This window comes from Etheostoma spectabile, chromosome 10, assembly GCF_008692095.1.
Source record: "Etheostoma spectabile isolate EspeVRDwgs_2016 chromosome 10, UIUC_Espe_1.0, whole genome shotgun sequence".
Taxonomy (NCBI): domain Eukaryota; kingdom Metazoa; phylum Chordata; class Actinopteri; order Perciformes; family Percidae; genus Etheostoma; species Etheostoma spectabile.
The window spans coordinates 11348408-11365177 of NC_045742.1; the positions used below are offsets into that span (position 1 = coordinate 11348408).

A 16770-nucleotide genomic window follows, 5' to 3' on the forward strand; every position below is an offset into this window, starting at 1 on the left:
AATGTTCTTCCTTAAAATACAGGGGGCAGAACTACATTACACATTACACTACACATTCCTATGTTAAATTCCCATTGGGCCTTTGGAATTGAAATAGCCCCACATCATCACATACCCTTCACCATACATAGAGATAGGCATGGTGTTATTTCAGTTAACCTAATAATTGATTTGATTTGCATTGAGAGATGTTCCCCATGCCAATATCTAGGTATGGTGAAGGGTATGTGATGATGGGGCGTTATTTTAATTCTAAAGGCCAAGGGAACTTTTTCCTAATTTTTTAATCAAGGCAATAAGATCAATTTCCAAAAGATGGTATTTTTTATTCCTCTTTTTAGTCAACTTAAGCAGGGGTTCCTATACTCATGAGCAGCACTGTGGTTACAGACATGTATCAGCTTTCACGCCTGACTATCATTGCAGTGCATCCGATTCACTTGCAGTCATTTCCCGCCACCCGAATGTGTTCAAGCTATGCTGGGAGTTTTTTGAATGACAATTTATTCTTTGCGTTATGGCAAGCTGTTCGTTAAATGTATGATCACTTCAGTGTTTCTGCTGACTGGTAGATGTCTGGCTTGAAAAAAGCTTTAGGAGTTTAAGGTGTGTTGCGATCACTGCATGTGTCTCTGCATCTTTTATGCTTTATACTGTTACTGGGCTTTAGGGTGCTGTCATGTTTACAAGCTGTGGCAAATTGGCAAACCAATTTTTCCATGCAACTGTTTGCACAAAAACAGTAGTCTCTCGTGTTGTGTGCTTTATCTGTAGTGTATTCCTCCACTTTAGTTTTGTTTCCACAATAGGCAGATTTTGTTTAATTGCACATAAACAAAATGAACTACTAAGTAAGTAATGCATTAAAAATGAACAGAAGTCCACACTGAAATGTTCTAATTTCTGAATTACACACCACGTTATCCAGACCACTGTACAATGCTGATGTAGGGGTTTCTTTATATAGGCTATCCCTCCTAACTAAGTTCCCCTGTAATCAGTTTCATTTTCACATTGCACATTATACATCAATATTATTTAATTACTCTCTAGGACATAAATCAAGGTCAGTAACACCTATGTAAAAGAAGAGTGTGTTGCTAATTAACACCCTATATATTCAAGTGTCAACTTTGTTATACTGACAAGTTGCATGCTTGTCCATACTTTTATATACTAGTGAGTTGATACTATACGTTTCTTTTGAGTAAAGTAACATTGGCCATTTATATGGCTAATATTTCTTTTGTTGTAGCTGGATGTAAAGTGCAGTTTGCCAGTTTTATACAGCTTGCGTGTCTAACAGCTCTCTAATGTCAATCCATATTTCATCTGATGAATTAATAATAGTATATTGCTTTATAGTTCTAAGCAGTGTGAGATGTCTTTAGTACAGCGTCAGTCCTCTTGCCCTAAATTGTTGATGTTTGCAGCAATGAGATGTGTTTTACTCCAATGGATACATCAGAGAGGGGGAAAGGAAATGTGCCAAATTGGTATTTGGCAGTACATTTATAATTGTTACTTACCATTGTGTCAGGAACACAAGATAGTTTCTTGAAGTTGCTGAGACCTGTCAACAGCACATTGCATTATAGTTCTCACTACCAGTTCCCAGTAATCCTTTGCTATTATTAGAACTAATTAAAGTTAAATCTAATTTCCTTCTAAACTCGTTTTACAGAGGCATTGTGGCTACTGATTTTTATAGAGATAGTTCCAGTTAGTGAGTTAAATTGACATCATACAGATGGTCTAGTTAAATTGGTTGGGAATAACAGGCGTTACTATTTAAAAGCTGTGCAATGGTAGCCAATTTGAAACAAAGTTTGTCCTTTGACCAACTTGGATGTAAAACCTGGTGGAATTTTGTAATGAAACTAAGATCAGTGAAATTGTCTTAATGACTTAATGTAATATAAACATTAATTGTAGTTTGTAATATTATTTTAAAAAGTTATTGCGTGAACTGTGCATGCTGCTCTGGCTTTTTGTCCCCAAATTGACTCTCAAGTTAGGGATATAGCTGTGTGTTTTCATTTTTAAAGATCTGCATGGAGTCATAATCATATTTGATTAAGGAGGGACCCAGAGCTAATTTGATTAGGTTATTTAGAGGAATATGTGTTTGGTAATAAACATTTATTATGATGAAAAAGTTTACTTTAATAAGCAGGAGAAGCCCAGAGGACATGCAAGCTTAATTGTGTGATGTTAAATTGCGTTGTTGCGATGTTGCCAAGATAATGGGCAAGGAAAGGCCCTCAAGTCAAGGCAATTAACCAAACAGTGGTTTGATTGTTGTTAAATTGATTAGAAAATGTTTAAGTACTCCATTTGAAAATTAGCTATTGTTTCACGCAGTTTTAGACTGCAAGAGAATGCTGGGCTTAATGATACATACTATCTGAGTTAGAAGTAGAAAAAGTTGTTGCCCAGGTTAAATTCTTAGCTTTACAGATATTATGAGAAGTGGTGCAGCTATATTGAAGGCCACGAGTGACAGTGAAACAAATACCTGGACATCCCAGGCAGAACCCTTTTAAGGATAATGCCAGATGAATATTACATATTTATTATCTTGACTTCAAGTAACAGCTTGGACAACACATGGAGCCCGCACATAGAGACTGAAGCTTTGTTTTCTGTGGCTCATAGCTTTATCTCCCAACTGTTGATCAGTTGTTGCAGACAAAACTAGTGATAGATATGGCAGTTTGAGTACTTGTTCATTGTTGCCCACAGCGACAGCTGATAAAGATGCACAGAGAGAGGTACAGGTTAGAGCCAATCTGTTTGTTGCCCCAGCATCAGTAGTTTCTTGATTAGAATAGTGGAGAAATCTGCGGCTGGAGGCAGGCTTTATGGCCATCACCACCCCACATCTCCCTACCCATTAGTGCTTCACAGCCTAGCGCCACAGCATATGGCAGTGCTGCTACTGCTTCCCATTTGAGGTGTGTTTCAGATAGCTGTCCCTTGCTGAGCCACAAGCCTTTGGCAGTAGCCTGTCTTAGTGTGTCTGAGATGAAGATAAACATCTGTAATAAAGAAAAGTTGTCGTTTATGTTATATGAGCTATTTGTAACATTTTATGAGGAAACTAAGATTTGATCTGCAAGCAAACAGATCATTGAAAAGTTGGGAATTTCTTTGACTGGAGTTTAGAATAACAGTTATTGAACAAGAACATCTCAGTTGGGGTACTGTCACTACAAGAGATGCTCATTAGAACACACAGACATAAAATAACCCTTTAGTGGTTAACTATGCCAGGCTGTAACATATTGTCTTGCAAAAGTGTATTATTTTTGGGATACACAAAGCTATAACCAAGCAGCACTAACCTGCACGTTTCCAATGGGTGTTGTGAACAGGTGTGCTCATTATGTCGGTGGCAGTGTGATTATGGGTGCTTTGTGTGTCTCCTTTTATGATTTGGAACATGTCTTATGTGTGTTTGTGATGTTCACTCTTGAACACACACTTATGTTTGCATACATTTAAAGGGTAACGACCGTTGCTTTCAACCTGGACCCTATTTTCTATGTTTTTGTGTCTAAGTGACTGATGGAAAAAGAATCTTTGAAAATGATCCCGTATTAAGCAAGAACGCTGCAGTCGGCAGCGGCAAAACAAACTACAATGTGAGTTATGGGGCAATTGTCCAGCTTCACAAAAGTGCTTGTTTTGCCACTGACAGGCCCAGAATAATGTTCTAAGTGTCTGACAACATCGTGGAAAGAATTCCTAAGGAGATTGAGATTTTTTTTAAAGAGTAAGATCCTTTTTTTAAACATAAAATCGTCTGCAAAATCACGTTCGCTAAACCTACATGTAAAGAAACAGTAATTGTAGCATTGTAAAATACACTTCATTCAAAGTTGACAGAAACAAAATAAAACTATGACAAGCCGTTTTGGGTCGTCCTTACACTTTTCCAAACATCACAACTCCTAGATTTGGTTGAAATAAACACATAGTTTACAGATTTACATGTGGATATACATTGGCTCTATACACGCTAAAAGTATTGCTTTTTTAAATGGAGTCTGATGTATTTACTGCAAGCGACTTCAGAGCTGTTTCAGGTTAAACAAAAATGGTCTCAAAGAGGTTTTAAAGGTCTATCTCTGAAGAGACCCTTTCCATAATGTTGTCAGACGCTTAGACTATTAATCGGAGCCTGTCAGTGGCAAAACAAGCACTTTTGTGAATGTAAATACAAGCTAGACAATTATTAGTAATAATTTATGCAATTATTACTAGACTATTAATTTACATTGTTGCCTTCTTGCTTAATACTGGACCAATGTCAAAGATTGTTGTCCCTATCAGTCACTTAGACACAAAAACAAAAGAAAATAGGGTCCTGGTTAAAAAGAATGGTAGTTACCCTTTAAACACTAATATTTTGGATCATTAAGTATTGTCACATCCTTTGTATATATGTACAGTGTCCAGGATATGCTCATACCCTCATTGGAAAATGGATAATGACCATCATGGTCCTTGCAAGTGTATTTGTTAATTGGAAGTTTAATTGTGATGCTGAGAGGAAAATTAGACAGTATCCAGGACACTGTACATGTGAGCACACTACCTATGGGATACATACTGTACACTTTGCTGTGTTTCATTTTCTTTTGGATCTTGTTTTTCACACTGTGTCCTCCCTCCAACAGAACATACACATAAAAACATTGGCTGATGATATGGTAAGGTGCTCGGTTTAATTTTGGTGTGACTAGTTTTGTTTACGTCATCTCATGTTTTGTCATGCATGGGACCTATAATTGAAATATGTGGTTGGATCAAATGTGCCAGATATAAATTCATTAAGTGAACAATTTATACAAAAGGAACATAAAAACGCTAAAGATAGGTTATATCTAGTGTTCCTATAAAGTATGACAGTTTGTGATATACTATACAGTAACAAAAAGGCTAAACTTCTATCCTCCATTATGTGTGTAAATAAAAGATGATTTTTCATGGTGCCATTATTTAGAATCATGAACATCCTACATTTTTCATAATGAACATAATTCAGCCCATAGCATCTAGACTTTTATAAGCAGCTCATAGATCATTTACTGTGAAATTATCAGTAGCACACTTCCGATTAGACGTTTCTGCCTGGGGCTTTTTTAATACCCTTAGTTAACAAATAGCCTTACTTTGACACTTAGAAGCTCATGCTGGTTTTGCGTTAGTACACAGTATGTTTGATCCATCCAGTGATATTTCAGCAAACTAATAGTAGTGACATCATGTTTGTCGTTCCATTTCATTCATGTTCATTCCTCCAGCATGTCCTCTCTATTCCATTTTACTCAGTATGACTAACATTGACTGGTTGCATGTACTTTTTCTGCTTTCGCACTAAACTTTATCATACTGCATTAATCAGAATAGTCTCAACTAACGAATGTAACAAGGAAACTTAACTGAACCTTGTTAATGGTATCAAAGTGAGTTTAACTTTTTGTTGTCTGTTAAGACTATTCTAATACTATGAGCACAAACCAGGTAATCTTGTATGATGGTAAGTAAAGTCTCAATAAGTTTTATACAGTATAGTATGTCAAACTTACGTTTTCCTACTAGTTATGTTTGTTTTGAAACAAGTATAAATTATACTATAATAATACCATTTACTGTTTAAACATTATGTAGTTTAGATTTGTATTGTTTTAAACCCTTCACAAGGTTCCAGAGATGTCAGTGTTGTTCCATTTGTACAAACGCTATCGGTCAATGATGTTGACATGGCATTTTATGAGCAAATTCATTCTTTTCACTTTAAATTGCTTATCACAAAATATCCAAGCTCTTAATATTGGCTTACCGCAGTGACTGTTCCTCTATTGGCACGCTCTGGCCAATTAATAGCGATCGCCAAAGAGTAAAACCTTTTTGATTTAGGCAACAACACGGCCTTACATCTTGCTCCCCCTTCAGGAAGAACTTAAACATTTTTACCTCACCAGTGTCAAGGATGTAATAGTAGCAAAATATGTCTTTTTTTTGTGATCCTACAAATTTTGTTTTCTGGTTTGTAAATGAGCATTACAGCCTCATGGTCCCACTTGTTTGACTGTAGACTTATATATTATATATATATTACTTTCTATATGTCTTGTCTTTAAAGTACGTCTTGTTCTTCTAAAGTAACTTCACCCGGGCTAAATCACATGCTTGCTCTGTCCCCGCCATGTGCAGTACAGCACCCCACAATGCAATATTGTATAAAGCTTCAACAGAGTTGGTTTGATCAGGTGTGGTAAGAATTCCTTATGGGGCGACAGAATCTAGAGTCTACGCACTAAAGCTTTAAACAGGACTGTTAGCTGTGTCATGTTTTAAAATGTCACACTCTGTTTTTTTCCAGCGTGATCGTATTACCAGTTTCAGAAAAACAGGGATGAAGAAGGAGAAGCTTCTTATACAGCACCCAACAGATCCCCTATCTATCCAGGCTGAACTGCCTGTACCTCAGCCACTTTTTGACGACCGCTCCATGAACCTCTCGGAAAAGGAGATCATTGACCTCTTCGAGAAGATGATGGTGAGCTTTGTCTTGCAGTGTATTTTCTAGCAGCATATTGTCTTGCAACGTCATATGTAACACTCCACAACAATTTTATTACAGCTGCTACAGAATAATAAACAATGAGCATTTTATTACGAAATTTAAATTGATTATAGAATTGCTTCGTAAATCTGTGCAAATAGGCGCACAAGTAGAGAAACAGAGCTGCCGTAGTTCAGTTAAAAAAAGCATTTTTATATTACTCACACAGATCTACTGCTGATGAGATTTTTGTTTTGTGAACAATGCTTTACCAGGCATGCGAAAAGAATTATAATGAAATTAATGCTTTGCAAAACTGTCATTGTTTTATGCAACATCTTAAAATTGTTTGTCATTTTACTTCATAATTTGTTTCCAATCAAGATATCATGGTTTACAGTTTTCGTAACTAAATTAACAAGTTCAATTTTACCACAATGTGTGATAGCATTTGATCTGAAACCATGATGTTGATCTGCATACTCATAAATAATCCAAGACCCAGTAATACTACCTTACAAGTAAACATCTGCAAACAAAAGTCTTGTACATGTGATTTTAGTCACACTAACACACAGAGCTGGGATCAGAGATAGGGCAGAACCTTATCTGTAGATTTATTAACGTTAAAATATATTGTCATGATTCCAGAAATGTATTAGTCAATACCATTACCAGTGAAATTTCACAATTCTCAATACCACTGCAGAGAAAAAGACTTACTTGCGGTTTGGGAGTTTCAGGTCCGGAAAAATTGCATCTTTACATCGCCATGGTACATTGGCAAGAATTTATGAAGGACAACAGGTGTTGTCGTTTACGCCCTTTTTTTTTAACTCTGCACACATTCAGGGCGAAGCAGATGAGGCTTGACGGTCATGTTTTTTTCTATAAATGATAAACAGGAAAAGACACAAATTACTATACAGTTAATTCAACATATAACATCAACAAACTTAACGATTAGATACCTAACAAACAATACATATAAGTACTCTAACGTGAGGGATTGATGGCTAGGCCTACCACAACTAACTCAAATTATAGAGTACTATATAACAGAAACATTAATTTCACAATTACATAATACATTTAACTAAATCATGTTATAAGGATACTGGTATTTCCTAAAGGCTACAATTAACAAATCATGTGCACTGCACACTTACACACAATATTATTCCTGTAGTCTCAAGCCAACAGACAATAATATATATATATATAAATAAATATAAAATATATTATACATTTTATATATATAGTATGTATATACTATATATGTATGTGTGTGTGTGTGTGTGTAATATATATTACAGTATATGTATACTGTTATATATAATATATATAGTATACAATATATTATACATATCTATGTGTGTGTGTGTGTGTGTGTGTGTGGGGTCAAAGCTCTGTCACACTTGTGATTTTCTCTATTGAAATGCATTTTTGGCCTTATGTATTGCAGGGTTGAAATCTAACAAAAAGCTTTCGGCCCATCTCTTTGAAGTGGGGAGCTGAATTACTCTGGCTTCATTGCATAGGTTGTGTGCACTATTGTGGATAATGTCTCTGAGTGTGTATGTGTGCGTGGTACGGTTCCTGCTTTTCCTTTTTTCTCATACAATGGTCTTTATTGCCAGGGCCAGAGAAATGTGACCAGTGCTACTGGTTTTCATCAGGCTACTGTTCAGTGTTTTCTTGCCTGGGTGCTCATCCCTGTCACTCCGTTCACCTCTCAATTACTATGTTTGTGCTCACAGCAGCATGACATTAAACCCAGGCTTCAATTTGCTCTGTGACAGACGACACAGAACGCATGTTACCTAGTCTGACATTTGACAAGCCTTGACACTTTGGTTTGGGAAGTATAATTACAATAATGAAATCAAAACGAAAAGGGTATTTAGTTATGTACTTTTAAAGCCACCACTATTTGTTCTCATATACTGTAAACTTTTCTGCTTTGATGCAGAAAACACAGAAATGAAAGTGGTGGGTAGTTTCTTTTGATAGTAGTAGCTTCTCTCCAGCATCTATCTGTCATTGTCATTTCTCTTTTTATGTCAAACACATATTCCAGCTTTCCTACACCCATTCTGTTACGGATTGTTTTTACGGTGCTAAATGCCACAGCCATAGATGTCACCCCCTTCATAAATGAAGGGGGGACCCAGGCCATATTAGTGAGACCACCTACTGTGCATTAATGACTAGGAAAAAGTGAAAATATTTTCTCTGGAAAGTGGTTTACACATTGAGCTTTGTATTTTAAAGCCTAAATAGCACATTAAATAGCCTATTACTAAAAGGTCATCAAAGGGATCTGGGAAAATATTAGAATTTTTTAAGCTAACCATTGAGAGCAGATTTTTCTAATTAAGTATATTCATAAAACTACAGTGATAAGAATGCATAAAAAAACAGTTACTCTCAGCACTGCCTTTAGAAGAATGTAGTGTATATCTTTATTCTCCGTGTCCTGTTGTTGGATTTCCCAAGATGTGCACAGATGGAATTCAGAGCCCCTCATCAAAATGCACAGCAGTAAATTTGCTGATAAAATGTCCGTTATATGCATCTCACTAAGGAGACAGCTGTGTTGCTGTAGCAGACTTCAATCCAAGAGGTTCAATCTAGGAACACAGTAGCACACAAAATAACACGTGAGCTGATTTAATCAGTTTTCAGCAGGCTATAAAACCTTAAAACTACACTTTGGTGTAACTCAAACCCCATTCATTCATTTCATTTCATTCATTCAATTCAACTCAATTGTCTGTAAAAGGAAGAGGTAGGATACCTTGTGAGGTCATATTCATGAACCTTTCCCCTTCATCCAGGTAAAAATCACCCTGATGGTGTTTGATTTGTGTAAATAGTTGCAGCATTTTGTCACTTTAGAACATCTGTCCCTGACATTATCACATTCATGGCATTATTACCAAAATTATGCTTTTACTTGTCTGTCACAAGAAAACCTCCAAGAGCATGGCACCCATAATGAGGAATGATTAAATTGATTTGATTCCAGTGTCAATTTGTCTCTGTTCATTAGATTGTGTCTTCTTATTGTCAAAAGTAGTGTGTGTGTTATGCAGGTGCTCACAGAGACAGAGGACCAGTGAAAGACGAGTGTGAGATTGCAGTACTGCTATGGCTAGTTTGAGGTTTTATGTGCCTCTCTACCCACCATTGTCAGGATGAACACTGCAAGTAATAAGCTCCTATGTGATCCCTCAGCAGTTACACTCTGCGCCTCCAGGACATTAAAACCAACCCACAGGAGTTACTGTGTGCGCCTTTGCACACACATGGATCAGACTTGAGGGTGGTGGACAAAATAATCGATTTTGTCACAGTTGAAGCAAAACATTTTTATATGTCTTCTACTTTTCTTAGATCCACTTTTCCCCATCGCATGAGCCATTTCAGGCTCAGACATATTTGATGCTAGCTATTAATTGCTCTTTTCTGTGATTGGAAGTGTATGGCTTTCTGGAGTTAGACTGTGTTTTGCAGTCACATTGTAATACCGGATGATGGAATTTTTTCCCGTCCCATATTTTGTACAGGGTAGTTTCTAAGTAGAAAGACATACTGCTTGTGTATATTTTGTTTTTTTGCTTTGTACCCAAGCATGTCAGAGTTGAAATGGAATAGTGACAATGACGTTAAAGTGCTTACTTGTAAATTAGATCAACTATGTAGGAATTGGATCACTTTTATACATTGTCTCTCAAAATTGGGGGGGGGGGGGGGGGGGGGGGGGGTCACAATTTACAGGACAACTTAAGAGTTTATATAAGGTCAACATTTCAGTATTTGGTTGTAAATCATTAGCACCTAGTGACTTCCTGAAATCTACAATCCACAGACTTCAGCATATGCTTGGTGTCTTCCTGGTGATGGACTTCCAGGTCTGTCATCCAGTCATCTTTACTCATTGCTTGTTTTGGGGGATGTTCTTTAGTGAGTGAAACACATGTTCCGTTGGATTGAGTTGGTTGACTTGGCCAGACAAAAACGTGGTTGCATTGACTGTATTTAGAATCAATGTATTGCTGCATCATCCTAAAGCTCAGGGACATTTATTAAAAAGGGGCTACTAGTCCAATAATGAGCTCAGTCAATAGGGATGTGAACACCGTTAGCTGAAAGTCAGCTCATTACCTCAGCCATTGTTCAGTTTAAATAGAATGTGCTTGAATACAGAGTGAAAAGAATTGAAAACAATGTATCATATATATCACTGTCTTACGTACTTTTTTTTTTAATTCTCCATGTCTCTCTCTCTCTGTCTGTCTGTCTTTGGTGGGAACTGTTGGGTTTCTGTAAATAACATCAGAGTACGGTCTAGACCTGCATATTATGGAAAGCGCAATGAGATAACTGTTGTTGTGATTTAGCGCTATATAAATTAAATTGAATTGAATTGAACTATTTATGCATATAATATGGCAGTATGCTGGGATGGACCATGTTCCTAAAACTTCTGTCCGTGATGCTTGATGTTGCAGACTAAGAGTTCTTTTGCATATGCAAGACAAGTGGAGACTGTTAAGTGGTAGAAAAGCTTGCCAGAACAACATGAGACAACAAGATCTAGAACCTATTTTTTGGTAACTCCACAGTCATTGATACAAACTAAAATCCTGTAATTTCAGTTACACCAGTAGCATAGTTGAAGACTTCCTTGGATTCTTTTTTTTGTAGCCTATGAGGGTATAATTAATAACAGAGCATTAATCATTTTGGAGACTAAACATGGAGGGCTCATTCCTCCAGTTTGCCCCCTGACAAGTGTCCCGCAGGCCCACTACTCCTACCCCTCCTACAACATACTCACCTCGCCACATTATGCCTTGCTTATTGAATGCCAATTAAGCAGATAAATTAGCAGGGTTCAAAGATTAATTAAAAAAACCTGCTGGTTTCCTTCGGTGAAAAAAACCTGCCAATTGTAAAACTTTCAGCCACATTTTCTTCCTCCCCGTTCAACAAAAAGGATGTTAATGGTTTTTTCGCTCCAAGGGTATTTACCAGAGGAAATGTAGTTGGAGGTATTTAGGTCACGGTGCCCCTGGATGGGATTCTTGTCCATACCTCACTTTCAAATTAAGCAAAACAGTTTGAATCAGATTACTTCGGGTAAGATATCCAAACCGTTGTAATACAACGTTGTTATTTAGAAGTGACAGACTTAATTTATCAGGTGAATTTGACATTAAATCAGATTTAGGGAAATCACTGCTTGATCAACCAAACGGAAGGACACATGATTTTCTGCGCTCCCCAGCAGAGGGCAGCATGTCTCCACAACTATAGGCTCACCATCCTAAAACCCTGAGGAGAATGTTTTTTCTCTCTGTTCATTCTGTCCGTTTCTTTGTGAGAGAGTGCTTCTGATAAACATCCCCTCTATTCTAATCATCATGTCATTCCCTAGCTTTTAGTGCTCTGTCCGGCCTTCGATCCATCCCCTGATGTCTCTCACATGAAAGACATCTTTTGTGATGCAGAATTAAAGTAGCACAAAGATAATACTCCCAATAACACACAGATACTGCCTATCCAGCCTATCTGATGTGATTGCATGGCCTCAATAAAAGTAATGTTGTTTGATTTTGCTCTTTTGTTCAGAGTTGGGGTGCACGGTTTATACTGCTGAAGCCTTGCTACTCTTGATTCAAGTACTAATTATTACTGACAATGTTTCCTGTTGCTGTACCTTGTGACTTTGACACAGAAAGATAGATGGAAAAGAAATGTATTCAACTGTAGAAGAACAGAATCTGATGTAAAAGGGTTATAGTGGAAATCAAAGTTTAATTTTTGGTAGGTCTGAAATATTTCTTTTTTTTTTAGTGAAACTATTGTACTGAAAATAAGTTTTGAAATAAGTTTTGAAAAATGCAGTTATTCTATTAAGTATACGACTTATGAGCAACTCTATAAATTTGGGACCGGCTATTGTTTCACACCATCCCCGCAACTAAACCCCATCAGAAAATAATCTTGATCAACATTCTCCTTTAAGTGTGTTGTAGTAAACTTGAGTACACAGTCCGTAACATTTCATACATTTTTCCTTATTGTCTGTGTGTATCTAGGAGGACATGAACCTGAATGAAGAACGCAAAGCCCCTTTGCGTGGAAAGGACTTGAGCACCAAACGAGAGATGGTGGTCCAGTACATCTCAGCTACTGCCAAATCTGTAAGTGAGAGAGTTAATTCAAGAAGTCTATCTTTATACACTGAAGAGTGTGTACTGGATAATTGTAGTTGATAAGCTAAAGCATCATGACACTTCACACGCTCTCCAGAATGAGTTTAACCTGATCCTCTGCTTTATTGCTTGCTTTGTCATCCGTTCTTTCACACTCTCTCTCCACTCTTCATGCTTGAGTCCCACATCTTTAATTGCAAATTTGATTTATTTTCTTCAATCTTTTTCCAGTGTGCCGCAATCTGCCGTTGTAGACCATCCAGTATAAATTGTAGTCACTTACTTACTGAATGCTAGGTGGATGGTCAGTGCTTGTCTTGTCATGTGCTTGCATGCTAATTGTTGGTCGTCCAGTTGTCCCACTTGCATGGGAGTTTCTTTTTGTCAAGTGGTGACGGTTCCATGACGCATTGTATTGAGTATGAAAATAAAGTCCAGTCAACCTCTTGGTTCAACAGCAGTATTACAGTAAAAAGCACAACCACCACAAAAAGTGAGGACAAGCAAGCATTTTAGGTTATGTTCAACACGAGCCTAATATGCTACAATATAGCCAGCAACACCATACACTTTATCTTTGTTCTGAGTGCTTATCAAAACAACACTTATCCTGTTTCAGCTGTCAGTTTTTAAATTATATGTTTAGGATTATGTTGCCCATTTTTTGGAGAGTAATGTAGCACTTGATCATCACTCTAATCCAAAAACAGCAGTAAAAAATAAAGCATTCTGATGGTAATCCATATGTATGATGAAATATCCTAGCCTCTTTGGAAGCTATAACCAACCCTGTGAGGTGAAATATTACTTTAGACACAGAAGAAAAAAAAAAAAAGTGATTTCTGCCCCCATTGCTTCCTGAACCTAGTAGCTCTCTCTTGACAGCATCATTTATTACCTTCCTTATTGTTATGGTAATTAACTGGCATTATTGATAATGATGATTATCCGAGATGATTGAATTCCTCACAGGGCCCATTATGCTTTGTGAGCACTGATATTTTATTCAAATGAAAAACATAATCTGTGTAGTCAAAGGACAGAGGACAAAATGTAATGTCTGTCAGCACTCTGCTATCCCATTTAATAAGACTGAAGGAAGGGAGATGGCTGAGTGTCAGGGAGGATGTATCTGTACACAGATTCATTCAATTCAAAGTGCATACATTTACACTAAAACACTTTTTAAGTAAAAACCCCAATTCCAATGAAGTTGGGACATTGCGTAAAATGTAAATAAAAACCGAATGCAATGATTTTTAAATCTTTTTCAACGTATATTCAATTAAATAAACTCTAATCACAAGACATTTAATGTTGAAACTGATATTTTTCTGATAATATTGTGACATTGCTACCAAATCTCCTTCGCAGTGAGATACACTAGAGAAACTAGGAGCAGGTAAAACTAAACTTTTAACATGTTAAACAAACAACCTACTCTAAAATACAAGCCAAACCAGGGCCTTAATGAACCATCTTTAGTTTAGTTAGGTTTGCTCATTAGCCAGTGTTTTCACTAGTTCTTAATGAATTGTCTTCAATAACACATTACCTAATTGATTCTATTTTGAAAAGTGACTTTTGTCTTACACTAAATTGATACCCTGTGGTCCTTTTTAGCTCCTGATAGATGGAAAGAGAGAAACCGTATTTATAAAAATCTGAGTAACAATGAAACTGGAGCATCCCAGTCTGCACCTGGGAAGAATGTTCTAATCTATATACTGCCTCGTAGTGATGATCCTGTGCTCTGTAGGGTCTTGATTAGTGGAATTTGGGTTCCTTCTTAACATTAGAAGAATCCTCATGACTACAGAAGCCCATGTAGCCCATGCTTTGTATTTTTAAGTACCAGCTTTGTTTTTGAAAAACTGTCCAGTCTTTATTTCATACTACAGGAATGCATCCACGAGTGTGTTTGTGATAAATAATCTCACCACTACAATGTATTTCTCTCTTTCAGGGTTAGGAGGTTTCTGGGGCGAATGTTGTTTGTATGTGCTGATGAGCATGTGGTGTGGACTAATAGGAATATGTTGCATTTGAACTCTGAATCGTGATGAATGTAGGAGTGGTGCATTTTGGACATGTTGGGATGTCTTATTTTGTCGTGGGGCTTTTTTGTAAATGTGACTCAATCATATTCTATCAAACATCTATGCTGCATTATGAGGTTGGAGTTTGGGGCCGTGGAAGGGCTTCACACCTTTTCATCTCAATTTCCTGTTCTTTTTCCTTCTTTTTTTCTAGATGGTAGTAGAAGTAAAGATGCACTGATCTGATTGTTTCAGTCCTGATTTTGTTACCTGGGCTTTTAGGTATTAGCTGATATCAAGTACTGATCCGATACCAGTGTTTAATTAATAGCTGTATGCTTCACTGTGTAGAAGTGACTGGGGTCATTCTTTTATGTGCAAGGCAACATCAGGCTTGACTTAAACAGTGCTTTCCTAACTTTGTAAAACAAAATGTAACAAATAAATACATAGATATACATTTTACTGAATTGTTATTTATTGTTAAAATAATAAATCGGTGACCAGGAAATTCAAGTTCCAAGTTTAAAGCTTTTAAATGCAGCAACAAATTGGTCCACATTTAAACAGAAATAGAATAATAATTATAATAGTTATAATAATTAATAATAATAATAATAATAATAATAATAATAATTAATTAGTATAAAATGTATATAAACTAGGGGTGTCATGATTCTCAAAATTCAAGGGGAATCTGACTGTACCATAAGGCATTAATTAGTCTAGTTGCTGCCCACGCACTCTGCTTTTATCATTTTGTCGTTTACACAACTTACGGAGATGCTCAGCTGCATGCTATCCGTAAGCTAACGTTAGATGCATTCTACCTGCTGGTAAGGTACGCTGTGTTGTCTTTTTTTAAATTTATTAGGGTGCATGTAAAAAACAAAATATAAACGTTAAATTGCCCGGCCTCATTTTCACTGATACCCTATCCAGCTATTTGCGTCAGTATAGCCCGATATCAGATATCTGTATCGGATTTGTGCACCCCTAATTATAAGGATCCAATAGAACATTGTGTTTATGCGTATTTATTTCGACACCCCTTTTTATTTCTTAACTTACAGCTAATGCAAAGTATGTGGCCTGTTTCTTGACTGTCTTTGCAGACCTGCTCAGTTGAGCGTCAACAAAAAAGGAACTATTTGTCCTTGAAAAGGTTTTAGGTGCTTTAAATTTCCTTCACAATGTCTACAGCTATTGCATGTATATTTATTATTCATGCATGTTGATATACCACAAAGGCTATTTCTATAAAGCTATCTGGCTTCAAACGATTGGTTATACAAAAACAGATTTTTGGTTTACTCTTGTAAAATGTCTTACAAAGGAAAGGCAAAGCTTTTTTTAACGGACGGTTTTATATTGACCCTGTTTATTTGAATATTAACTTTGTTTCAATGAAATCCAACTCTGCTTTTGTAGGTGTGTGTCAGTTGACGTCCTTGACCATCAGCTTTGCATGAACTCTCAACTCTAATTTCTCGTTCTTTCTTCTTGCTCTAAACGTATGCCAACATCATTAAAACCTCTACAATTCCATTAACACTAATACAATTGCTTATTTCTTAGAAAAGTACTTCACCTTCTGTCAATGAATATTTTCTGGTTAATTTCAAACGTGCTGTGTCTCAGATGCAGGAAGGCTGTAATGGCAGGGTCTTGTAAGAAGGGTTGTACTGTGTTACTGGCCCAGTTTAATTTAAATATTGATGTGATCACCAATGTGCCACCTCCTTCTTTTAATGGGGCCTGTTATTTGCTCAGATCATCAAGGCCCTTTCTTATTATATTGCTGATTGTTTATGCAATTAGTATATATTTTCCCTCCATTATGAATAAGGGTGGTAATGGCTACATTTGTATTGAGAAGAAAATTCGTGCTCAATATCAGCTCTCAGTAAGTAGTTGACACTTTTCA

General features: G+C 36.7%; 1 protein-coding gene across 5 annotated transcripts in view; it reads left to right on the forward strand.

Moving 5' to 3' along the window:
- The window catches only part of diaph2 (diaphanous-related formin 2), a 411623-nt gene that overhangs the window by 13040 nt on the left and 381813 nt on the right, over nucleotides 1-16770 (forward strand). For all 5 annotated transcript variants that reach the window (XM_032527793.1, XM_032527796.1, XM_032527797.1 and 2 more), the window contains exons 3-5: nucleotides 4686-4718; nucleotides 6395-6571; nucleotides 12688-12792. In XM_032527793.1, the coding sequence (XP_032383684.1) occupies nucleotides 4686-4718; nucleotides 6395-6571; nucleotides 12688-12792 (315 nt within the window). The remainder of the gene's footprint in view (nucleotides 1-4685; nucleotides 4719-6394; nucleotides 6572-12687; nucleotides 12793-16770) is intronic.